Source organism: Dromaius novaehollandiae, chromosome 13, assembly GCF_036370855.1.
Source record: "Dromaius novaehollandiae isolate bDroNov1 chromosome 13, bDroNov1.hap1, whole genome shotgun sequence".
Classification (NCBI taxonomy): domain Eukaryota; kingdom Metazoa; phylum Chordata; class Aves; order Casuariiformes; family Dromaiidae; genus Dromaius; species Dromaius novaehollandiae.
The window spans coordinates 22,718,465-22,743,395 of record NC_088110.1 but is presented as its reverse complement, the minus strand read 5'-3'; the positions used below and the strand labels follow the sequence as shown (position 1 = coordinate 22,743,395).

General features: G+C 60.5%; 1 protein-coding gene across 1 annotated transcript in view; it reads right to left on the bottom strand.

The window, feature by feature from the left end:
* The window catches only part of JPH3 (junctophilin 3), a 51,374-nt gene extending 30,312 nt beyond the window's left edge, over positions 1-21,062 (bottom strand). Inside the window, exons 1-2 of the mRNA XM_026107938.2 lie at positions 20,243-21,062; positions 6,868-7,645 (exon numbers count right to left, since the gene is read on the bottom strand). Of these exons, the coding sequence (XP_025963723.1) occupies positions 6,868-7,645; positions 20,243-20,624 (1,160 nt within the window). The 5' untranslated portion in view covers positions 20,625-21,062. The remainder of the gene's footprint in view (positions 1-6,867; positions 7,646-20,242) is intronic.
* Positions 21,063-24,931: the final 3,869 nt, after the last annotated feature.

Genomic DNA, 24,931 nt, shown 5'->3' with positions numbered 1-24,931 from the left:
TCCGGAGGTGGGGAGGAAGGTGACGAAGAGGAGGAGCCGCTGGGCACTGCGCTTGGCAGAGGCGGGAGGGTCTGCGGAGCGGCGCCGAGGGAGGCGCGGGAGCAGGGGAAGGAGGAAGAGGAGGAGGAGGAGATGCTGCCTCCCAACCAGCCGGGCATGGCCGCAGCAGGGCACGAGAGCTCCGGAGCCGGGCGAGGGCAGCGATGTCCTGGCAATAAGGGACCCTCAGGGGAGCTGCCAGCAGCGACCTCGCTTCTCTAGTAAAAAGCTGCAACAAAATCACATGCTTTGGGGGAAAAGCCTGGGAAAATGGGACACCCAAAAGTGTGCTGCTCCCCCGGGCGCAGCTGGGACACCACCGTAGCCGCCGAATCGGCTGCCACCGAAGTTCAGGCAATAAACTCCCGACAGGTTGGGACAGTGCAAAAACAACCCAAAGCAGCCCCGTTTCACTGGGAATGTGGGAAAACGCTTTGGAAAGCGACTGGCCCAGGGAGCCGCCGTCCGAACCGGCAGCTCGCAGGCGGTGACCCATTGCAAAGCCGCGGCGGCCGCAGCCACCGGCAGCCCGCCCTGCGCCCGGCCCCGGGGCCCCGCTGCGGTTTTTTCTCCAAGTGCCTCCGTTGGCCTCTGGCCTGCTGCGGAGGGCGAGGAAGAGGATGGAGAGGAGGGCGCCGATCCAGGCTGCCACGTGGCGGTGAGGAGGAGGAGGAGGAGGCCGGGGCAGCTCCTGAGCCTGGCCGCTTGCTCAAAGACACTTGACCCAGCCGCAAACGGGCTTAATGCGCTAAGTCCCCTTTGAGCTGGAAGTCGTTAAGCTGGCGGTGCGGGAGGACTTAGCGAGCCACGGCATCGAGCATCCCGGGGGACGAGCATCCCGGGGGACGAGCATCCCAGGGGATGAGCATCCCAGCCGCGAGCGGGACCTCTGCTGGAGCCGCGATCGGAGCTGCCCGCGCCGCCCGGCCTGACAGCGACGCGGGCTGATACAGGGGAATAACAGCTGATGCTAATCGCCGCCGGCCGCTATCTCTGACCCCGTCAGCAAGCGGGAGCCAGCGCACGGGCGGGAGGCAGCGCGGGGGAAGGCGGCAGGAGGGAAAGGCGGCTCGGCCCTGCCGCCCTCTGCATCCTCGCGAGTAGGGTGGAGAGGCTGGAAGGGCAGCGAGCCCTCCCCTTCCCTCCCTGCGCGACGCGGATGCCGGTGCAGCGGGGCGAGGCGACGCTTGCCCAGCGCGAAGCTGCAGCCGGGGCACGGGATGCTGCGAGCTTGCAGGGAAAGGGGCCGAGGTGTCGGAGAAGAGCTTCCCCGAGGGTCCGTAAGCACGTGGAAAGCACACCTGGCTCCAGCGGTCCCCGAGCAGAGGCCGGGGGAGGCGGAGGGGAGCCCCTGACACATGTTGCCAGCTCCTGCGCCATCCCCGAAGCATCTGCTCGAGCCTCCGTCGGAGCGGGACGGGAACCCCTGCTCTCCAGCAAACCGCTCACAAACACGGCAGAGGATCCTGGGAAGAGCCAGGGCCAGGCCAGGCCACCTGAGACAAGATGCAGATGTCCTGCGCCGGGTCCCCAAGCCTCCCTTGCTGCCCTGGCCACCAGCTCCGGGTGCAGCACCCGAGACCCGCACCACCCCGGCCCTTCCCACCACCGCCGATCGCCGGCGAAGGGGACGACTACGGCGTGACTTATGAACGGCGCGCCGGACGCTCGCAGCCGCCTTCCCCAGCTCGCTGCCGTAGCTAACAGCCGCTCGCGCTACTTAAAATAGGTCAGCGGAGGCCACGGCTCGCTGCCGCTGCTCGGAGCCAGCTCCCGCGCTCGGCCCGGGCCCCGCGCCGCCCTCCCCGGCCGCGGCACGCGCTCCCCGAGCTCGGTCCCTCGCCTGCACCCGAGGCCCCGCCAGCAGCGCGAGGTGGGATGCGGCAAATGCATCCAAAAAGCCAGCAGAAAGCTTAAATCGGGCGCAAAGTGCAACGGCAGCGCTGCAGGCGCAGGCCTGCGAGAGCATTAAGCAGCGTTATTATAGCTGGGTGTACTGCCGGCAGGAACATCACGGCGACGCAAGATGTTGGGGATGAGAACTGCGGAGTCTGTTCTTTTCTGTGGGTTTTGCCTGGGCTGCATTTCCATTTTTCTGAAGAAAATACCTGTTTGGCTCAAACAGCCTTCTGCGCTTTGCTGTTCAGCTCTCCGGGGCTTTTCTTGCCTCCTGCTCCCTATTGTGTGCCAGAGCACGGATGTTTTCTCAGCCCTCGCTGCTGCATCCTGCAGGAGCTTCCACGCTGGGGCCAAACGCTTTCATTTACCCGTCCTTGCTGTCAGGTTCTCTTTATTAGCTTCCTCTCCCTTTTTTCCTCCCGTTTCTCTTTCTGAAGTTGAGTGACACCGTGCTAATTTGTAGCCCAAGCCCTCCTGAGAATATTGAGCTTAATTATATTTTTCTCATCGTTTGCAAATGGCTCGGCTATAATTATGCCTCCAAGTGCATTACTTAGGACTAACCCGCACACAGCATCCCCCCCGGGGTGCTACAGGATCAGCGGCCCCAAGGAGCCGTGGAGTAAGGGGCTGAACGACAGGTCCCACCACCACTGCCCCGACGGAGGACCTGGGAGCTCGCCCAAAGCCTCCCATCGCTGCAGCGCGGGTGACAGCCCAGCAGCTGCTTTAGATACGGGTGTTATCACTAATGAGGTGGGTTCCTGTGCCTTTAGTGCACCCTTCTTCCTCCCAGGATAGCAGTAAGAAGAGAAATGGGTTTTGTCCCAGGTGAGACATGGATGAAGTGTCCCATAGCACAAGCAGGACCTTCTGCATACCCTGAGCTTCCACTTCAGGGGGGGTGAAAAAGGGCTCCCTCCCTCTCTTTATCCAAAAACCAGCAGCTATTATCAACGTCAGCTTTTCAGACCTGAGCCACAGCTCTTCCAGCCCATCGACTTTACAGGAACTACTTCGGCATGTAGGAGATTTACGAGCAAAGAAAATGCTCTTCCATTTTAATTGCATCGAAGAAAATTTGGGAGACTCATCCACTGAATCTACAAACTGCTCCCTAAATGAGCTTGCTTCTCTGTGCCACAGATAACATCATACTTTGTGCACACTAAAACAACTTTAAGAATCCAATTTACTTGTCTGCAGCACACTATGTTTTTTAGCCTACTTTCCTCAGGAAATGGGGCTTACTTATGTGATTGTGCTGTTTATATATCTATATGCCATCACTCCCACACTAATAACTTTTGAACGTGTTGGCCAATTCCAACCAAATTTGACAGAGCGGTAGAGTTTTCAAAAATACTGAGTTCTTACAAATTTAATGAAATACGTGGGTGGGCACATATTTTTCCCCCACCAAGGGAGAGGCTGCATAGTGAACTCAGCCGTATTATTAGACAGAAGAGAACACACACACACACACAAACACACATGCACATGTGCTGCAATAACGCGGCCATGAGCTTCGGGACCCCCCTGCCACCGCACCGACTGCTTGCTTTATGCATTTCGTTCAGTTTGGCCCGTGCAATTTGGTGTGGGCACCGCAGGGGGGATTTAATTCATTGAGGAGCTTTAAAATTAATCACATTAATTACGCGAAAGCCTTTGTAGCTGGCTGCAGGTTTGCAAAACCTTGCTGCTGTGCGGTTCGGCGTGCTGGGATGCGCCTTGAAGGTTTGCTGTGGGCATCTCTTGCCTGGAGACTCCCGCGTGCGTTTTGAGCGAAGCAAAGCGAGTGCAAGGAATGCAGAGTTCCTTATTAAGCAGCGAAGGGTGTTTCGCTCTCGTTTCCTCTAATTAAGGGCCTTCCTGCCCTGACTCACCACTAGCACAAGGCAGAAAGAGGCACGGGCATCCCAGCTCCTCCGGACAGCCCGCCCCGGGCAGCAGCTCGGGGTTTGCCACGGCAGAGGGTCCGATGCCTCTCCCCGCCGCCCCGCTCTCCGCCCCGGGGCCGCGCGCGGAGGCCGTGGCTCAGCGAGGGGTAAGCCACCGCGGGGGATTAACGGTTCCCGCTGGCTCGGGTGGCAGAGCCCCGTTTGGGAGCCGGTACCACTCCAGCGCTAATGCACGGCGCGTGTCACGCCGGAGCCGCTGCGTCCCCGGCTCGCCCAGAGAGGGACACGCGCTGCACAGCACAATCAATAAAGCGCTTTCCAGCGGAGCGGCAGCTTTCCTGCACCAAGGGCGATGTCCGCACGGTGGAAAGAGCAAAGCTCTGCATTCCCGGCGTGGCTCCGCTTCCTCCCTCTCACGTGCATCCGTTCAAGAACAGGCCGGGTAAGAAGGAGCGGAGGCAGCCGGGCTGCAGGAGGCAGAGGTCGGGTTGCTCACGGGCTGATGACCTCCAAGCAATACTGAACTTGGGCTGCTTCGTTAATCTCTGGTGGAGTATCCTCGAGGCAGTGCACTCCCACTTATTTATTTCTCTGCATCCTCACTGATGACTGAAAGGGTCTTTCGGTTGGGTCCCAGCTTCTCGCCGTCCTCCATGCACACGCGTGGTCACTGCTGCACCCCGGTTCCAGGGCTGCGGCTGGTGCTCTCCAGCGGAGCTTGGGAAGGACCATGTTACCCACGGGGACAGGCCACCTCCAGCACTCACCGTAACCCCTGGGTGCCCAGCGTAGCACGCAGCTGTCTCCAACAGGGGAATGGTTTTCCAATTGGCAGCTCCCCTTCCAGTGCCTAAGTGGTGTTTGGGAGCTGTCACCTGGGGTCTTGCACGTGGTACAGCCAGAAAGGAGGAGACTGCCACCTTCTTCATCACTGCCAGTGGCACGTTAAATGCCAAGAGCTTACAAAGCATTTCCAGAGTAATAGCTCTTCCAATTCCAGCTCCATGCCCTCCCAGGATCATTACCAGCGGTTACCACCTGGCATGAAGGATGTCCCCATCCTCAGTCCACACATCCCCCGGCAGACGAGAGCTCCTCACTGCCAGGGTTCAGGCCTTCGCATCAGGGCATTCACGTCCCCAGCGCACACAGGGAAGATCTGGTCTTTCTGCTGCTCCGCACTCTGTCTCCTACCTGGGAGTCTGGTGGGATTTTATTTTTTTAAAGCTTTGACAACAACTTGGTGCAACACCAGGCACAAAACATCATCAAGCCCAAATATGCTCCCAAGGCAGGCCTGAGAGTCTCATTCGCATTGCATAAGGCATTGGCAGGCGTGCTGATAAAGATTTCAGGTGTGACTCTGAATACAAATGATCCCGACCTAACAATTAGTCCAACACAGGAGACAGAGGTGGTACCTGCTCTTTTCCTTACTCCTAGCCCTTTTTCCCCCTGCCTGACTGATACACACGTAACGTTTTCTCAGGAAACAGACAGGAGTGACCATGCTGTAATAAACCATCTCCAGATGACACCTCAAGGTGATACGAAGGGCCCCGAGTTCGGCAGAGCAGCCTTCACCTTGGCTCCCCTCTCTTTTCTGGGAGGTGGCTGCAAGTCAATAGGCTCCAGGCACGTTTTGGGAGCCAGCTACCAGGCGCTCAAGCTGGCCCTGCTTTGAGCCGGTGGCTGGACCCCGTTCAACCTAAATCAAGCTTCGAGGCCGTGAGCCTGCATCGGCCGTGAGCGCGTGAACGAACCCGGGCAGCCGGCGAGGAGAGCAAGGTTTCGTTTGCCCCAGGACTGCTGTGTCTGGCGCAGAGCCTTCCTCTTCCCTCCTCCCCGCGTCCCCGCGAGCCACCACCCCGCTGCAGCAAGCCCAGGGCAAGGCCAGACTCGGGTGGGACCGCTGGGTGTGATGGGGATACAGCCTTTAATTCCTCTAAGCATTTAAAGAGATTGAGATGGAGAGAAAACTGCCCAGATAGCGGGCAAGCAGCACCTCCGGAGCTCTTCTCCTAAGGGTGTCATCCCTCCCGCTCGTTAAAGAGGCCAGGAAAAAACGGGGTAAATAACGCAGCTCCTCCTAAGCGACAGCTATGAAGGGGACACCACTTGCCACGGAGCGGAGCTGGGTGGGGAGCTGCTCTGGCAGCCCAGCGGGTCTCACCAGGCTTCGAACCAGGGATGCCGAGGAGGTCTCTGGCAAGCCCATTTTTTAATGCGACTGTTTGCACTAAGCCAGAAATCACGCGTTGAAGGGCCAGGCAGGCTGCAGGGGCCCACACAACTGTACTTGGCTCATAGCGACCCAGAGGTGCAGTCCCCCACGGCGCACCAGGTACGTCCCAGGCTGCAGCGGCCCATAGCAAGGCTGCAGCACGCCCGAGCAGCAGGACTCTGCTGTCACAGCAAGCAGGGGACGCATCGGGGAGGCAAATCCAGACCCGTGCTTTTATGCGCGTGTCCTGGGGACCAGGGACCAAAGGACTAGTATGCTGATGCTGAGACTCATCCCTAAGCAGCGACCTCTGACAAGGTTTATCTGCACTTAAACATCTCGATGCAGCCCTCTGGGGCGGCACGGGGCCCTGTGCCCCATGGGAAACGGCACCGGTCTGGGTGGCTCTGCACTGCCTGGCGTGCTGCTCCAGGGAAAGTCCTGCATTCGCAGCCTGCTCGGGCTTGGCCGGCTCCGAGGAGCTGGAGGGACGATTCGGCCTGGATCCACACCATTTCGAGTGCCACCTCCAGCGCCTGGGCAGGCCCAGTGGCTTGGCCTCGCAGGACACTGCCTGCTTGCCCGCGTGACTCCGGAGGGCCAGATTGCGCTGACAGCCGCCCGGGATGGCAGATGCCAGCCGCAACGCCTGCCAGCCTCCAGCAGCTCCGACGAAATATCCCCTGCGGGTCTGCTGCCGCAGAGCCTCATCCCGCCTCTCCCGCAGGCCACGGGCAAGAGCCCCGCGCGCCCGGCCCGACGCCCTCCTCCCCGCCGCGGCGCGCGCCGGGGCTCCCTTACCTGGACGCCGCGATCTCTGCTTTCTGCTTGGCGATGGTGGCCGCCCTCTCGGCCGCCTCCACGGCCCGATCCACCTTCTCGCGGATCTTGCTGGCCCGCAGCGGGATGAGGTTCTTCCTCTTGCCGCTGACGAGGACGTTCTGCTTGTACTTGCCCTCCTCCTTGGTGCCGTCCGGGAAGGTCATGCAGCCGTAGCCGTTGCGCTTGTTGTTGGCCCACTCTCCCTCGTACTTCAGCCCGTCCGAGCGCTGGCTCACGCCGAAGCCCGACCGCTTGTCGTTCTTCCACTCGCCGACGTAGATCTCGGTGGTGGTGGCATCGATGTCGTCTTCGATGACGGAGAGCTCGGCCTCGCCTTCGCCCAGGCTGATGGTGGAGTTGATGTCGCTGGCGGTGGAGCTGACCGTGCTCATCCCGGCCTCGCTCCGGAAAGAGCTCTGCTTGCTCCGCTGGCTGGCCAAGGAGCTCTTGGACTCAGACTTACGGAGCTTGAGCCCGCTCAGCAGGGACCGCCGGAAGATGCCCTTCTTCTTGCTCTTGAGGATCTCGGCGTCGCTGTGGGCCATGAGGACGAAGCCGCCCCGGGACACGGCGGGGCTGCCGGCCACCGCCGGCGAGGAGTCGGGGTGCAGGGCGGTGCCGTTGGTGTGCTCGCTGCGCAGGGAGTTGATGGACGTCCTCAGGGGTGACCGGATAACCGCCGCCATGCCGTAGGGAACGCTCTGGCGGACGCCGTAGCCCTGGCGCATGCCTCCGACCCACTGGCCCTGGTACGTCCCTGGGAGGGGGGGACAAAAGCGGAGAGGGTTTTCATGGCGCGGCAGCCTGCGGCTCACTCGCAGCACCAAGCCCCCGCGGAACGCTTCCTCCCTGGGAGGACTTGGACTCAGAAGAGCCAAGTGCAGCTCTGGATCCCAGCTCCCCACCCCGGGCGTCTCCGGTACAGAGGCTGTAACGTCGCACCGCGGCAGGAAAAAGCATCTCGGTCAGCTCCCAGGCACGCGTTTCAGCTGCGGCTCAGAAACAGCCGACGCAGCGGAGGCATCGCGGCGCATGGAGCGATCCTTCTAGGAACTGCCCATCGGATCAACGCCCGCATCTGAGAGCGGAGCGAGCAGGGAGACGGGGTGGGGAACTGCTACCCAAGAGCAGGCTCGGAGCTTGTCTATGCCGGCAGTGATCAAAGCGGATGGTATACTACAATGCATTTATTTATATACGGAGCGCCTCTCCTCCGGCGCGCAGCAGAAGGGAGCGGTTATACAGGAGTCAAGGCCTCCCGGGGAGAGATCCATTCGGTTACTATCCTCGGAAACGTGCCCCTGCTTGAACTCTGCCTTTGCGTGGGCTCTTACTGGAGTTACTTAACGGGCAGTTAGCGGGCTGACACGCACACGGGACCGCGCCGTACGGCAAAGCGTGCCGCGGGCTGGGGACGCCTGCGTTGGGAAGCAGAGGCCGGGAGCAAGCAGCCTGGCCGGGAGAGCGCGAGCGGCGCTCGGAGCGAGTGCTTGCAGCGTGCACCGAACCGCACGGCGCTAATCTGCTCTCGGGGGCTGCCTCCCTGCCCGGGGCTTATAATCCCCTGCCGTCCCGCAGCCTGGCGATGGGCGCGCTTTGCAACTCTATCCCGGCTGTTTGAACTGCAGAGCTTGTTTTTATTCTTAGGCTGGCTTAATCTCTTCTGGACTATCTGGAGATGCAATGATTCACAGGTTGCCTAAGCGCTCGCGGGGTGGATTTATGCACCCGAGCAAGGCTGCTGGCCCTGCCGGCGCCGGTGGTTGAGCGGCTGCCGGGGTCCCGGGGCTGCTCCGCTCCCCAGAGGGCGATGGCAGGAGCGGGGCTGGGCGCAGCCAGCACCTCGCAGCATCGGGCCTTCCCTGCGTGCCATCCCCTCCCACACGCCGAGGGAGTCTTAAAATAGACCTGCAGAAATAGCGAGCCCTGAGGGAATCAAACCGAAACAGCCCTGATAAAAACGGCCTCGCAGAGCCCAGGTGATTACCCGCGGCTCGGTCTGATGAAGACTTTCTCTCCCCGTCTGCACAGCCTGCTCTTTGCCCTCGGCAATCAGGCGGTTGGTTCACAGCGGGGAGCGACCCGTGGGGTCCACCCGCGTCGGATATTCTGGCCGCAGGATGCTGCCCCGAGGCGCAGCGGGAGCTGCCCCAGTCCTGCCGCCGGGCTGCCCACCGCCTCCCGCCTTCCGCATCCCAGCAACGCCCCGGAAGAATCTGCACCGTCCTTCAGAGGGTTTAAAAGCATTTCATCCTCGGTTTATACATACGGAAACTCAAGGCAGAAAGGGATTAAGGCTATTTTTTACCCCCCCCGGTGCTAGCCAGCAGCCGCTGCCGGTGGCCCCGGTGCCGCTGGGGTGGGCAGACCCCGCGGACCAGCACCCCGGGGGCTCGGGCACCGGCGTGGACCGGTGCATCCGCAGCCGCGGGAGAGCCCGGCGGGTGCCCACTCCTCCAACAAGCCCCTGCATGGGGGGACTTGCTGCCTTGGCCGGTGATGGCCCTGCGCACCCCGAAAAGCTGGCCCGAAGCGAGGGGGACCCCCAGCCAGGGCGTCCGAGAAGGGACACGGAGAGGCAGGGCAGGATTTACCGAGGGTTTATAGGATTAGCATGGGGGGAGGCAGGGTGCTGGGATTACGGCGGGCACCTGGAGACGGTGGGAGACGGTAGGGCAGCCCGCGGGGAGACGGACGGGACGGGGCCGGCACGTGGCTGTGAGGAGGCATCGGACATCATCCGCCGGCCGGGTGTGCGCGGCGGGGTCCGGCTCCTCCCCGAGCCCCTTCGGGTGCCCAAATCTCCCGGGGGCCCGGGAGCAGGGAGCCACCGGCGCTGCATGGAGGAGGCTGAAGATTTCAGGTGGCTTCAGGGAAGGTCGCCAATGCAGGCAGGGGGAACCGGGAGAAAAGGCCCTGCACTACGTCCATCAGAGCCCGTCCTGCTCAAGCCCTGCACTCCCTTTCCCCAGGTTGAATTGCTCATCTCAGTCCCTAGACCCCAGGCAAGTCCCTCGACCTCTCCATCCCCTAGCAAATCTCCAGCTGAAAAAAACAGATTAAAAGGAAGCACCGTAAAGCAAGCGAGGCCTTTTGCTGCAAACCAGAGGGAGTAGCAAAGAGCAGCACGGAGCACTGTCAGGGCAGGCGTGACAGCACATCTCAGCTGGAGCAGAGGCGGCAAATCGGTCACAGCGGGTTCCAGCTGCAGCGACCGTCTGTGCCCATCTCCAGCGTGGCAGAGGTGCCCGGGAAGCTGCTGTCTTTGTGTGGCCTTAAAACCTACTCCTAGAATTGCACGGCTGCCAGGAGCAATTGCTCCATCTCCTTGGCAAGACGAATTTTTATAAGCAGAGGCTCCAGGGATGCGAGGAAGCTGTCCCATCCGGCCGGCCCACTCTGCCTCGCCGCTCCCAGCACAGCGGAGAGCAAACCCAAGCCACGGGCCTCACGGCTGTGTCCCCCAAATCTGCTCTCACGGCTGTTCATCGCTCTCCTGATTGCTCCCCCACTGGGGGCATTGGCGAGGATTGCCGCCGGGGAATGCCTAGGAGGGCACGGCACCGCCCTGATGGCCCTCAAGACATCTAGCCACCTTCACGGGCTCCAGCAGAGCAAGGAGACTCCTGTCCAAGGAGCTGAGCACATGCTTGAGGGGGTTCAGCTGCCCCGTCCCTCCCCCCGTACCCAAACAGCATCCTTCATCTGACTTCATTACCTTTTAAACCCCCAGATATCCCAGGATTTGGCCATGGGCAACGGAAGGTCTCAGAGCCATCTGATCTGCATTGCTAAGCACCAGCACCTCCTCCCCTTGCACAGCTCAGCTTAACCTCTGCCCCCTAACATTTGCAGACATATGCACAAGGCTTAATCTCACAAGGAGCCGGGAGACTGTTCCTCCCTGCAGAGGAAACAGGACTTTATTACTTTCCGCTTCCCATGCTGGGCTGGCCCAGCTCTCGGGCTGCTTCGGCACTAGCGAGCTGAAAGGGGAAGGCATAACACGGAGCCCGTGCAGCTCTGGGCCGTAGGACGGCGGCCGGTGCAACGCGATGAGCACGTCCAACGCAAAAGGGACCCAGCCCGATCTGCCAAGGGCCTGAGCACCCTCCGTCCCCAAGGACTTCGGTGCAAACGTAGAGAGCGGAGCACCTCCCAGGGTCAGCCAAGAAACCGTCCTGAGCACTGAAAGGAAACCTTTGGGTCATCCACAGCTAGGTAATTTGGGACTTACTATGCTAATACAACTGGAGTTGCAGCCATTTCTGTGCTGTAGCTCTTGCCTTGCTATCAATATTTGCAAGATGCTTCCCGAAGCATTAATTGCATGACATTAAGGGAGTGATTGCATCAGGGAAACTGCAGCATCCATTACGCGGCCAGGGCGGGCAGCAGAGCCGGGCGGCCAAGGCGGGCGCTGGTGGGAGTCGCGGAGAAGAGCAGATGCACCGAAAGAAGGAGAGCGCTGGCGAAGCGAGCCAAGGGACCTCGGCCACCACTGCCCTGCTGAGACGATGGCCTGATCCTGCCCTGGGAACGGGAATGGGAATTTTGCCATTCGCTGTAAGAGCAGCAAAATCGGGGCCAGAAGGAATGTAAGAAAAACCTACCGCAGTGCCAGCTTTCAGGTTTCCTGGAAACCTGATGAAACCTGCTTCCATCGCGTGTTCAGAGCTGACCCGGGGCGTTATTACCCGTTAGGCTCTTCCGCAAGCTTTGTGCATGGGGATAAATACCCCTCCGGGGAGCAGCATAAAAAAGCGGGCTGGAGGGGCCGGATTTATTTCACCCAAGATCCCGTCTCCGGGCTGTGGTCCCCTCTGCCGCTTCCCTGCTCCGGGCTGCGCAAGCCCGGCTCATCCCTCGCTGCTGCCAGCCGGGGCCGGACCGGGCGCGTGCATGAGCGGAGCAGGACCACGGCGGGGACAACCTGGGGCTGAGAGGAAAAAGCTAAAGTCCTCCCGAAAGGCGGGTCGGCTCCGGGTGCGCGCGGAGCAAGGCGCAGAGCCCTCTCCGTGGCCAGGGCCAGCCGGGGGCTGCGGGTGGAGAGCGGGACCTCGGCAGCCTCCCGAGCCCCGTTCCCGATTCTCCAGCAAACGGCCATTTGTTCTGGAGAAGCGACAAGCACCAAAAAGTAATCTCATTTGTTGCAGCTTTTCGGTGCTTTCTCAGCATTTGGCTCAGGAGGCCGAAAATCAGTCTGGGAAGAGTCCAGGGAGCCTGGAGGGCTCCCGTTACACCTGGACGGCAAACAGCTCCGGGGAAACGCTACCGGCAGCGGGTGTTTAAAGCGAGAGGGAAATTCACAGGCTGCTCCCGTCATCCCCATAATGCCAGAGCCCCTGCAACGGGGGCGGCCCTGGACCAGATTACCCCTAGACGCGGCCAGCCTGGAAACTCAGGCAGCAGCAAGAGTCGCCTTGCCACCGGCAACGGGCACCTTTCGCGAAACAGCAAACGAGAGCGTGAGGAAGAGGAGAAGGAGGCCTGAAACATCTAGAAAACGTCCTTTCTGCCCCAGATGCAGGAAACACAGTGCGTTGCACTTGGCAAAGCAAGGCGAGGGTGAGAAACGCAGCGGGACGGGACGGGACGGGACGGGCGCTGCTGCAAGGTGCTGCCAGCTCCCAGCCCATCGACGGCCTCGTGGCTTCCCATGGCCGGACGCAGGACCATCTACTTGACTACAAACCCGGCCCATCTTCACCACGGCATCGGAGCGAGACAGGACACGAGGAGTTTTTGGGTGGGAACGGCTGCATTTTCTTGCCTCCCTCCCCCATATCGAAGCATTTGGCATCGTGCAAGTCACTGCGTTCCCTGGCTCTGCTCCAGGAACACCATTAAGCCCCAGCGCTGCGGACTGAGGACTGCGGTGGCAGGGGACGGGGCCCCGGCGAGCCCGTGGAGGGCCCCGGCAGGGCCGGCACGCGCCCTCGTCTCACGCTGCTGCTGCTGCTCACGCAGGGCCGTTCCCAGCGTTTCTTACACCTTTGCAAAGCGTTTTGGGGTCTACGGACTCATCCGTGTTATTATCACAACACTACCTGGGGAAAAAATCATGCTTCAGAAAATATTCCTCACGCAGCACTAATACCGAGTTAGAGAAACGCAAATAGCCCACAATTACGGGCCAATACCAGGCATTTCGCGTTTAGCTAAAGCAGGCTGTCGCTCCCCCGGCTTTCGCCGAACACGGGAGCAGCAGGCTTCAAAAGGCAGGTTTCTCTGTGGCCGCTGGCCCATCCTTGGAGCGGAGCCAGCCGTGCGTGTCACGGCGGCTGTTTGACAGAGGCAGCGATCCCAAACGCCCCGCCTGCTTCTGCAACTCAGCGGAATTCGGAAGCGAGGCCCGAGTGGTCCAAAGTTCCCGTCCGCTTTTCGAAACCAAGGGGAATTAATCAGGCCCTGCAAATTGCCCGTTTATCTCGCTACGGATCCTTCCTGCTACGCTCACCTCCCTCTCTTATCTGTAAACTCTGCGGCATATTAATTAAAGATGTCCGATGACAATAATTAGGCAGAGCTCTTGAGTGACAGCACAAGAAGGAGGTTTTGCAGGTATCGCTTTCCACCCACTCCATATCGGAAAGGCCCAGGGAGCTGCATCTCGGGCAGCATTCACGCAAGTTGCTTAAAAAGCATGCTGAGCATCTCGGAAACACGAAACACCGACCCCGAAGAGACGTGCGAGAGGGGAGAGGGGCCCGGAGGGCACGCGGAGACCGGCGCTCTTCCCCCGCTCATGGACTCGGCCTCAGCCTGATGGTGGGACGGAGAAGACCTCCCCGTTGGCCACCCCGGGCTGATGACACGCGGGGCAGATGATAGTCGTATCGCTGGACACGAGGCTGGATACTCATGTAGGTGACGGGCAGAGCGAGGCCGAAGGCTCCACGGGGAAGGGCAGGGCAGGGAAGGGCAGGGCAGGGAAGGGAAGGGAAGGGAAGGACAGGGAAGGGAAGGGAAGGGAAGGACAGGGAAGGGCAGGGCAGGGCAGAGCTCAGCAGAGCTGTCATGGGCTGTGCTGCTTCCGCCTGGCTGCTGGGCAGCATTAAGAGCATTGCTGGGGCTCAACAAATAATAAATGATTAAAAGGAAGTACGTGGCTTGTATCAGCATGGTTAGCTTGCATTTTTTAAAGCGCTGAGCATCCAGGACGGGCAGGGACCCCCCAGCTAAGGACACGAAACAGTGGGGGTGGTGGGTGGGTTTGGATGATGCCCCAGCAGACTGCTTTGCAACCAGCCAGGGCCCGGAGCTGGGCTACGCTCCTGGTCCCCCCCTTCTCCATGGCCGGCCCCCAGCCCCGGCCAGCCCAGGAACGCCGCCGGAGCCCGGAGCAGCCCGCGCTGGACCTCGGAGCAACGCGAAGACGCAGGGCGAGAGCCAGTATCTGCAGGGAGGAGACGGGATTTGTGCAGCCTCATGCCGGAGTCGAGGACCTGCCTCCTCCCGGCAGGTGCAACAGCAGAGGAAAACACCTCTGCAAAGAGTTTAGCTGCGCTTGCCCTTACTGGCACATCTGAGCGTCTCAGCAAACATCAGTCTGCACCGCAGTATTGCAAAGCCTGTGGATATTTGCACTTTATGGATGGGAAACAGGCACAGAGTGAGACTGAAGACTAACTTCTCCAACAAAATTAGGTGTCTGCCTCCTCCTCCTGCGGGTAGTAAGGGTTTAAGTGGCTCCCCACAGCCTACGGCAAACCCACGGCAGGGCGTGGGGCAAAGGCCTGAAGCCAACGTCCTGCTCTGCAGCTGCAGGGATCGAGCTGCCGTCCGCAAGGACTGGCCAGCGGCAAGTACGTGGCCTTATAATGTGAAGCAGAAGCCACTGCAGAAAATCACGTGTGGAAATTCAGCTGGGCTGACATCTGCGCGAGAAGCATCCCTGCAGACCCCGCGTGCAGCAGAGCACGCCTGGCACCGGCTTCGCAGGCAGTTAGCGGGCATTTTTTCCCCCTCTTTGCTTAAAGGGGGAAAAACTCCATTTGCTCTGCTCAGCGTGCAGCAAAAGGCAAGTCCGTTCCGAGTGCCCCCTCCCTCTTCTCGCTCATTATTTCTATATCTCCTGCTTCCCCGAGTTTATTTGCGCTCATTGGTAATTGCCTTTTCCAGCCAGCATTGGGAGAAATGCTGCGAAACATTATAATGACAATCGAATCGCAGCATCGCTAATTCTGATGGGGCTCCTAATGCCTTTCAGGGCAGCTGCGGTTTTTCTTAGAGCGTCAGGTCCCGGCGTCGGGAGAAACGCTGGTTTTCACGCGCGGGCTGCCGAACACATTAGCATATCACTCGGCACCTTTATCATGGCTAATGTGCTCCCCTCGCAACGTAGAGTAAAATCGGGCTAATGCTCAGGCCGTTAATCCTCCAGCGTGCTAATCCTTGCCACAAACTGGGTGATTTCGCCCCATTTCTCAGCGGTGCTTTCAGGGCAGCGCCGGGAGTGAGGCAGCTCTTCAAAGGGCTCTTGCTCCCCCCGAAACGGTGCCGGGCCCGGACACGCGTCCAGCCGCCGGGGTGGGCACCCTCCGCCGTCGCCGCTGGAGCCTTCATCACATCTTTTTTTTAATTTCCTGCGGAATAAATGACCGATGCCTTTTTCGGGCCGGGAAGGCACCTTGCACGCCCAAAGTGCTGCCGCGAACAGGAGATCGTGGCACGGGTGTGATCAGCTCTGGGCGAACATTTGCAAACTTGGGAGCTTTGCGCTGGCTCTTCACTCAGTCATGAAAATTCAGGATGCTCTGCTGCAGGTTAGGAGTAAGCGGAGCCTCCGCTGGGAAAAAATCAGGGGAAAGGCGCAATCGTTCCAAGGCAATGATCATGCACGGATTGCAATCGTTTAGTATTTAGAATAAAAGGCAGAAATCTGTCTGTGTGAGGAAAAAACACATATCAACCCCCCAAATACAAACACAGGCCTTTCCAGTGGGTTTTCTCCAAGCCTCGCTGCACCGTGCCGCTGCCTCCCTCCGGGCCCGTCCCCGGCGCGTCTGCAAACGCAACGGCAGCTCTCGGCTCACGCGGGCGGCAACAGTTGTGCACAGCAACAGCTCTGATTTCCCAGAGGTTCCTGCCCGGCCGAGAGTCAGGATGCATCTTCTCAGCTTCGGCCCCTTTTTCTGCTCTTTGTTTCTTTGGGTTTATGCCATTCCCATACTAATATCTTCACGTCTTGTCTACGGTAATACAGATGGTTCGTTTGCATCAGCGTTACCAATTCCAGGCAGCCAAAATTAATCAGATTAATTGAAAAATCAAGTCGTCTTTAAACACAAGGCATTTTTAGGCTCTTGTCTTCTGGTTTCCATGTCGGCAAGAATTATTTTTCAGCAATGGTCTGCACGGAAACTTTGTTTCACAAATGAAGCTGAAAATCTGGAGAAAAACCCACAAGACTCCAGGAGCTGGAGCTCGGAGGGGAACACGTTCCCCTGCAGGAGCAGACGCTGCAAATTTATCACAGATAATGAGAAAAAAATGGTGAAAGGATATTACAGCTTTGCTCCAGGGCCTAAGCCAGCCTCTGTGAGCAGTCAGGAAGAGACACTTAAGGGGTGAGATTACCCCCCCCCCCGGGGTCCCACACTTTTCCCCAAGGCATCTAGTGCTGGGCAAAACCCTAGAGAAGATGGAGCTTGGGTTTAATCGCGTCTGGCCATTTCTGTGCCGTGTACTTCTCCCCAGGTCAAAATCCTTCTCCTGCTGTCCTGAGCTGTACCTGAAGCTAAGCAGCATGTTCCAGGGAGATAAGTAATTATAATGAGTTCATATCATTTATTTTTAATGATGCTGGTCAGAGTCTTCATTTAGTATTTTGATTCATTTTTCTGTGTGCGGTGTGTCCTGATGTCTCAGTTATCGCTCTCCCATTAGCGCTTACTGCACTGTAAGTAGCTGCTGTACCAAATCTAGAGAGCGAGATGCCTTATAGACCAAGTTTATGGGTTTTTAGGTTCGGATTACCTGGTTTTAGGGAGGTCTGTGCATGGCTTCTGCAGGGCCCGGGAGGACCCGGCACCGGGGCACGGCGGCATTTGCCTGTTGCCACCCACTGTTTAAAGTGCATCAACAATCCGTTTCCAGCAGCAAAATAGCACCAGATCTGCTGCTTTTATGGTAATTCTGACACCGACGCTATGAGTCGATCACATGGAAATTTGCCCTGGCTGGTCAGTTCCCGGAAGCTTTGGAGGAACCGGTGAAAAACGGGGGGACGGAGCCGCGGGAGCCCGGCAAGGCACCCGACAAGGCACCCCGGCTTCGCTCTAGGTCACGTTTCCTCCTTATCAGCCATTTAAAAGCCCTTTGGTTTGCAGACCGCGAAGCACACGGTGAAAGAGCGCTTTGCAGCGCTGCTGGTGCTGTTTCGGGATGGGGAAACTGGGGCGCAAAGGGGCTGGGATGGAGCCCGGGGGGCTCCAGGCGTCGGCACCACCGGGGCCGGCGGGGATGGTACCCACCGCCCGGGACCTGCCACAGCCGGGACCCCCGGCTCGCTGTCCCCAAAGTGAGCCATGGAGAGGCCCCTCTCCCCCGTCTCCCCCCAGGTTTCGCAGGGACGAAATCGCCGCGTGGTCCAGAGCATCCCTGGAGCATCCCCGGAGCCGGGAAAGGCTGCAAGCGGCAGGAGCCGCAGCATCCCAGCGAAGCCCCTTTCACCCCCCGTGAGCACTCGGGGATGGGGCAGGAGACGGCCGGGTTTGGGCAGAGGGATGGGGACACCCCCGGCGGTGCCCTAGGCGCCGGGGGGGGGGCCGAGCGAGCGCGCGGGGCGGCGGAGCGGGGCGGGAGCCCCCGGGAGCGGGCGTTCGCACGGGCCCCCCGTGCGCGCGGGGCGGCGGGGAGAGGCGTGCGCGCGCGGCGATGAGTGTGTCGGCGTGGGAGGTGTGAGCAGCGGCAAGCTGCCCGCAGGGGAAGCGGTGCCGCGGCCCCCGGGGCCGAGCCCCGCCGGCGCCCGCCCTGCGCCGAGCCGAGCGCGCCGACCCGCGTGCACCAGCCACGCAAAAACGCCGCCTCCCCAGGCAGCGCTGGCACCGGCCGGCAGCGTTTCCAGCCTTGCCCTCATCTACTCTAGTGCAAAGGAAGGGTAAAATTGGAGGGAAAACCACGAATCCTGCGGCATCTTGCTCCCCGGGGCTCGCTGTGCATTTAGGGACCCCTCCCCTAGCCCGGGTGGATGCGCTAAAAAAAAATGCCAGGGATGAATATTTATCTGTGGGTGGCAAGTGAGGGATGCTGGGGCGAGGATTCGAGGATACCTCAGCGCGACGGAGCTGAGAAGGCGACGGGATGAAGGAGAACCATCCTTCCCGGCGGTTGCCACCCCTGTGCGACCACCCCCCGGAGAAGGACCGCACGCGGCCGGCTTCCGAGCGCAGAGGCGCGACGGCCGGCGAGGGCTGGGCCCACGCGCCCGGGGGTGCCCGGCTCGGGCGTTTCTGCACCCAGGCAGACGGTGCTTGCAACCGGGGTCACGCAAGCGCGATTGCAGCTGGGCTCGGTCACCCCTCGCCCGCCGCCGCCGTGCCGAAACGCGGGGAAGGGGACCTCGCCACGAGCGCCGGGGCTCTCCCCAGCGCAGCCCTCCCCGAGCCCCGGGGGGGTTTGCAGCCTCTCCGTGGGAGAGCACTTTCCTACAGATCCTGGCCTTTTTTTTCCTCCTGATATCCATAACTCCTCCTAAAATAACAGATATGCAACGTATCTTTCCAGTCGCAGGCACGGAGAAGCCGGACTGGCCTGCCAAGATGGAAGAGGCAGCTTTTTGCTTCTGGTAGCTTCTGGGAAGGCAGGAGCTGCTCGCGGCCCACCCCGCCGGGGATCCGCCGCCCGGGCTGCCCGGGGACGCGCCGGGGGCACCGGCACGGAGGGGGCCCCGCCGCCGCGGCCCTCGGAGACCCGGAGCCGGTGCAGGCCCGTGCTGCCTCCCTCCGCTCTGCCCTCCCGAAAACGCCGCCGGCGGGGAGCAGGGCCGGCACCGCGGGCCCCCCCGCGCCCCTGCGGCCCCTTCGCGCATGGGAGATGATGCTCCTTCCCAGGCCAAGCTTTGCTCCAGCCCGAAGGACTGCCGGGATTTCTGCACTGCCCCAGACACGGACCCAGCAGCCCTCGCTGAGCTCCCGGCTTTATTCCAGGTACAGGAGACAAAAGGTTGCAGCTGCGTTTGCCTTCGGGAGAAACCAGCCCGTAAAAAAGCATCTCTAGGCTACAGCGATGGCTCCCCGTCTCCCCGGGAAGGCAGCAGCGAGCAGGTAACGGCTAATCTCGCCTGCCTGTGCAACCACAAAGCGGCAAACCAGGTTTTCCGGAGGAAGGTCTCGCAGCCCCTTCCCGGAGGGCCGAGATGCCTCCTGGAAACACCGCAGTTTCCCAGCGCAGCAGCCCCGGGAGAGGACCAGGGCCGGGAGAACGCGCCTGCTCCGGGGATGCATCTCGCCGCGAAACGCCGGGCGGCCGCCGCGTGCCCCGGCTGCCGGCGGAGAGGCCTGCGCGGATTACGGCGGCGGCGCCGGGGAAGCGGCCCCGGAGCGGGAGCCAGGATGATACAGCCACTTACAGCAGAGCACCAGCTGCTTCCTCTAGTTCGGCCTCAAAGCTTGTTAGTCCGGCAATTTCTGATGGCTCCAGTTGGGTTTGCCTGTTTTCTGCCTAATCCCGGTTTCCCCTCAACGTCTCGTTAAGCCGTGTTGACGGCAGAGAATAGCTTTTGTGATCCCTCTGAGCCCCTACGCTGAGCATTAAGCCGTAAACGAGGAATGTAAGAGTCTTGTCTGAATTAAAGTCTTTTGCCTGGTGTTACGAAGTGTGGGTCCGCGCTGGGGGGGCGGGGGAGGCGCAGGCACCCGACCCCTCGCCGGAGGCATCTGCAGCCCCGGAGCTGCCCGGCTCTGCCCAGGCCCCCGCACGCGCAGCCCCGCTGCCCCGGCCTGCTCCCGCCGCTCCACGCAGATCCCACAGGTTACGGTGGGGCAGCCCCGGCCGCGGCTCCCGCCTGCCACTCGGTTGCTCTCCCACCGGCACGGCCCCCCGTGCTCCGACCCACAGCGCGGGGTCCGCCGGCCCCACCGCCCCGCGCAGCCGGCTGCCCTCCCGAAACGCCGGGCCGAGGAGGGGGCCGCGCACGGCGCCCCGCGACCCGCTGGACATGTGGGGCTACCTGTGGCAAAGGGCTGGGCTGGTCCTGGCATCCCGGGGGAAACTGCTCCGAGCATCCCCGGCTCCCGCTCGCAGGCTGCAAATTCGCAGAGTCCAGCCCAAACCAAGGGTCCCCGCTCGGGGGATCGGACCCACACGCCGCCGCCCGCCCGGGCTGGGGAGATATCAATGCAGCACCTACCTCCATCCGAGTAGGTCTCTGTCCCGTAGCCATCCTGTAATCCATTGCTCCAGGTGCCTTCATACTTGGCCCCGTTTCCGGTGCATTCGCGGACCCCGTACCGTCCCTTAAATCCGTGGGTCCACTCGCCTTTGTACACCCACTTCCCCTTGCTCTCCATGCCAATGCCATGGCGCTTGCCCTGTGCCCAGGTGCCCTGGTAAGTGTTGCCGCTGGGCCAGGTGTAGACCCCCAGCACCTCAAAGCCGTGACTCCAGGAGCCCGAATATTCACCTTGACCCTTCGGGCCGGTACAGATTCCGTGGCCATGAGCCTTTCCGTCCTCCCAGCCTCCACAGTACGACCCTCCATCGTCAAAATTAAACCTTCCCCCACTGGACATGCATGTAATTCGGTTTGCAAATCCCCCAAAAGGTGAAAAAAAAAAATGCAGAAAATAAAACGGGAACGATGACTTGGAAAAAAAAAATCAAATCAAATCAAATCGAACTCAATCGAAATCATGCACCAGATCCAGGGAGCTGCTTAAGCCAGTTTCTTGTGATTATTCATTCTCTGGGAGTATGTTCAGGATCAGTTCTCTCTTCCCCTGCTGTGGAAACAGTATCATTAAAAAAAAAAAAAAAATAGCAGCAAGAACAGCAGCAGCTATTGGGTTTTGGTGCAAACGACTCCACCTAAAAACCATCCAAGGCAGGCAACGGGGGTGGGGGGGGAGGAAAAAAAAAGAGGCCAAACGCCAAGAGGATGCAAGCGAAAAATAAAAGCAAATCTCCGCTTCCGCGCCGACCGCGCCGACCGCCGCCGGGCAGCGAAGGCGCTCAGAGCCCCCGCGGCGCCCTCCGCCCGCGCGGCCGCCCCTCCGCGCCCCGGCGCAGCAGCCGCGGCAGCGGCAGCATCCTGGGGCCGCGCGCGGCGGCGGCGGCGGCTCGCAGCAATGCGGCGCCTCCGCCTCTGCCTCCGCCGCGCGCCCGCGCGCGCCGCCCGCGCCCGCGGAGCCCCCGCCGCCGCCGCCGCCGCCGCCGCCGCCGAGGCTCCGCGCACCGCTGCCCGCCCCGGGCGGCCCCGCTCCGCACCGCTCCGCACCGCTCCGCACCGCACCGCACCGCACCGCACCGGCGGGCGGGGGCAGCGCCCCCGCCCTACCCCCCCCCCACCCCCCGCGCGGACAATCCGCGGTGCCGCCTCGGCCCGCCGCACTTACAGCTCCGCGTATGGCTGCGGGTTGCGGGTGCCCCCCCGCCCCCCCCGGGGTTGGCGCCGCCGCCGAGATGTCAGCGGGGGCGGCCGGGCGCGGGGAAGGAGCGTGGGCCTTGTTTACCGCCGCCGCCAAGCCTGCGGGCAGCCCTGCGCGTCGTGCCCGTCCGGCACACCGCCACTGCAACACGCATTATTTATTCATGAGCAGCCGTGGTGCCGCGCCGCGCGCCCGACAGCAGCCCGGGCTGCGTGCCCTCCTGCCCGGCCCGCCGCCTCGCCCGCCGCCCACCTGTGCCCCGTTCCCCGACGGCCCTGCCCGGCACAGCGGTGCCAGCCCCGGTCGTGCCCACGGGTTTTTTTCCGCGGTCGTGGAAGACCCGAAATCCTCCCCGGGCCGAGCGAGGCCAGCTCGGTTCGTGCCTCTGGCGTAAGCAGGTGCCGGGCCTGCGGGACACATGCTTCTCTTCAAGCGTGCCGAATATTGCAGCATCCGTGTGTGCGCGCACATCTGTGTGTGTATGTATTTGTATACGCACACACACGTGTATTAATGCACAAGTATTAGAGGGGGAGCTCTGCCCGAAAACCAATTAAAAAGATGTTCGCTAGTGCCTACGAAGCAAAAGCCGTGAAATGCATGAAAACATGATTCTTCTGGAAAATTTCTGGTCCCTTGCTAGGCCGGATGCGCTGGATCGTGCTTCCATCCTCCCGTCGTCACCGTCAGCACCGGCGTGCTGGTTCTGAGCCAAGGCGTTGGCCCGGTGACCCTGGCCCGAGACCCCAGCTCGGAAAAGGGTCCAAAGCACCAGGCTTTAGGCACCCGCGGTCAAAACCAGGGGATTTCAGCACCGGCTGAGTCAGGTGTGTCCCCCCCCGGGAAGGGCCTCCTAAATTCGGGAGCTGCCGCCGTTCTTCGCCACCTGCGAGGGAGTTTCAGACTGCGGCTTCCCATTTCGGTTTCTCTCTGTCGATGCCTTTCCTTGTTCCTCCACTGATGCACGTAACCGCACTAGTCCGTAAGAGATGCCTTCCTCTTCGTAAGGACCGAGGGGAAGAGATGCAAGCAGCGTGGGTGGAAATTTTCCCACTGAAGCATTATTTCAGTGGGAAATGTCTTCTCAAACTACCCTGAGTTCTCCATGAATGCGATAGCCGTACTCTTTTTTTTCCAAAAATCCCACGCTTCAGGTATTCTGTTTTTTGGCAACTGCAAACCTCCATTTTTTTCACGAAGGAGAGACACTTTGGGTGGAAACCTCAAAAGTTTCCAAGAAAAACCCCGATGAAAATGAATTTTCTTAAACGCCGATAAAAATTTTGGCAGAGAAAAAAGAAATTCCAGGCCCCTCCTGTTATTTTCTCAGCAGTTTTATATATTTCTAGTAGCTTTAAATGTTAATTGGCATGTTGATTAATGGCCAGCTCTTCCGTCTATAGAGCGCAGCAGTTTGTAGAGACCAGCTGCCAGCGCCTCTGCACCCGCCGATGGACTATAAACGTCTCCGACCCGCGTGGGAGGCGGCTCCTAACGAAATAGGTGTTTAAAATAACACGTTTGATGGAAGCTGGTTGTGGGGAAATCAGGACCGACAGCCCGCTGCGGAAGCTGGCAGAGGAGGGGCTGCGAAAGGCTCCCCAGCGACGAGCGCTCGCGCGGGGCTGCCGGGATGGTCTCCCGGTTTGGAAAGGAACGGTGTTTTAGGAACGGCGCCTTAGTGGCCAAAGAGCAGGGGGTTTCTGCACTAAAAATGCAACCGAATGTTGCACCTTGGGTTCATGAGCCGATTTTGGGGTTGTGGTGGGCACGCGGCGTATCTCGCTGCCCTGATGGTCAGAAAGGGCCGTCTGGGCTATTCAGGTGTTGAAGATGGGACTCAAAATTGGCAAAGCCCAAGCTGGCAGCCAAATAAAGATCAAGACTGGAAGCACCAGATGAAGGATCTGGGGGTCCGTGGCGTGGTGGCCCACCTCGTCACAGCCACGCTGCTGTACCCAACCATATCTCCTGAAGAAATCTGTTTTTTTCCAGACTTTACCCCAAAATCTGGATTTAGCGTAAACTGAGAACTCGCTGCCCCGGTCGTCTGCAGCCGCTGCTGCCCTGGGGAGTCCTTTCCACATCAGTCGGTATTTCCACGGCTGCTGGTGTGCGCGAGGCTGAGGGAGAGGAAATTCGAGATTACGTTTCACACCATTCCCAAATACCGGCGGGCTTTTCCCTCCCCGAGATGCTCCCGCCACTTCCGAGTGCCAGTTCACCTCCGCGGGCGCCGCAGCGTCCGGCCGAGCTGGGCTGCGCTTCGGTAGCGGGGGGTCAGCCCCCCAGCACCTGGCTGCCTTCGAGGCACCTCCCCGAAGGGCACAGCGTATTAAAGAGGATGGTCGGGGCGGTTTGAGGAAGTCGGGTGCAGCTGTGGATCAGGGGGGTAATGCGAGATGTGGGATAAAAACGTGAAGTTTTGTTTCAGCGGTTTTGCGTCTTCAGCCGTTGTTTTTGCCTGGGAAGCGTGCTGGTGAACGGGCAGCACCCCGGACTCGGCCGTAATCAGAAGCCCTGGGCTTCCACCTGAGCTGAAGACGGAATAAAACCTGCCGCAGAGGAAAGGGAGCAAGAGGCAGGATCCGCGCTGCTGCCCCATCCTCAGCACAGGACCCGCAAGGTGCATCCCTGGAAGTCCAGCCGCCCAAAAAAGCATCTCCCGCGTGCCAGCAGGGCAGGCGACTCTTCCCGGGAATTCGATGCTACGAAGAACGACACAAGATTGGGCAGGGCCGGAGGAGGAGGGACGGCGTGCCGGCCTCCCCGAGCCGGTGCGAGGTGCCGCTCGCCGGCTGCTCCCCTGGCTGGGCCGAGCTCCGCGGGGAGGACGGGCTTTGGACCGGCACCGCGACTTTGCAGGAGCCGGGTGCCGAGCCAGAGCCGGGTGCCAGCGGGGCAGGAGGGCCAAGGAGCCGGAGAGAGGCAGCGCCGAGAGCAGGGCAAGGTCGAAAGCCGGCTCCGAGTCATTAGCAACGCAGGAATAAATGATCTGGAGAGATTCCGGATCAATATCCCAGGAAATAAAGCACGAGCCGGGAAGTGTCTGCAGCAGAGCGCCGCGCTGCAGCGGGGCCTCGACACAACCCGCTTCCTGCAGCAGCCACGTCCCTAATGTCTAATAAAAAGCTGTATGATCTCCGGGGACCTCAGCCTGAGTGATGCATGTGAGAGGTCTCAAGCTGCGAGTATTAAAACATCCTTAGAGTTTCTGGGGAAAAAAAAGGTAATTTCCTAATGCAGAAGATTTTGCCTCCAACCTGAGGGAATTCCACATCAGACCTCACCCTGACGGGGAAGATGAATTTCTCACTGAACTAGGTGCAAGTGATCACGGTGTGATTATATTTGTTATGTGCAAATGAAGTAAAGCTCAAAGCAGTAATATTTATATCCCTGGCACTTTAAAAGGTCCTATTCCACGAAGCAGAAAATAATTACAAGTCAGA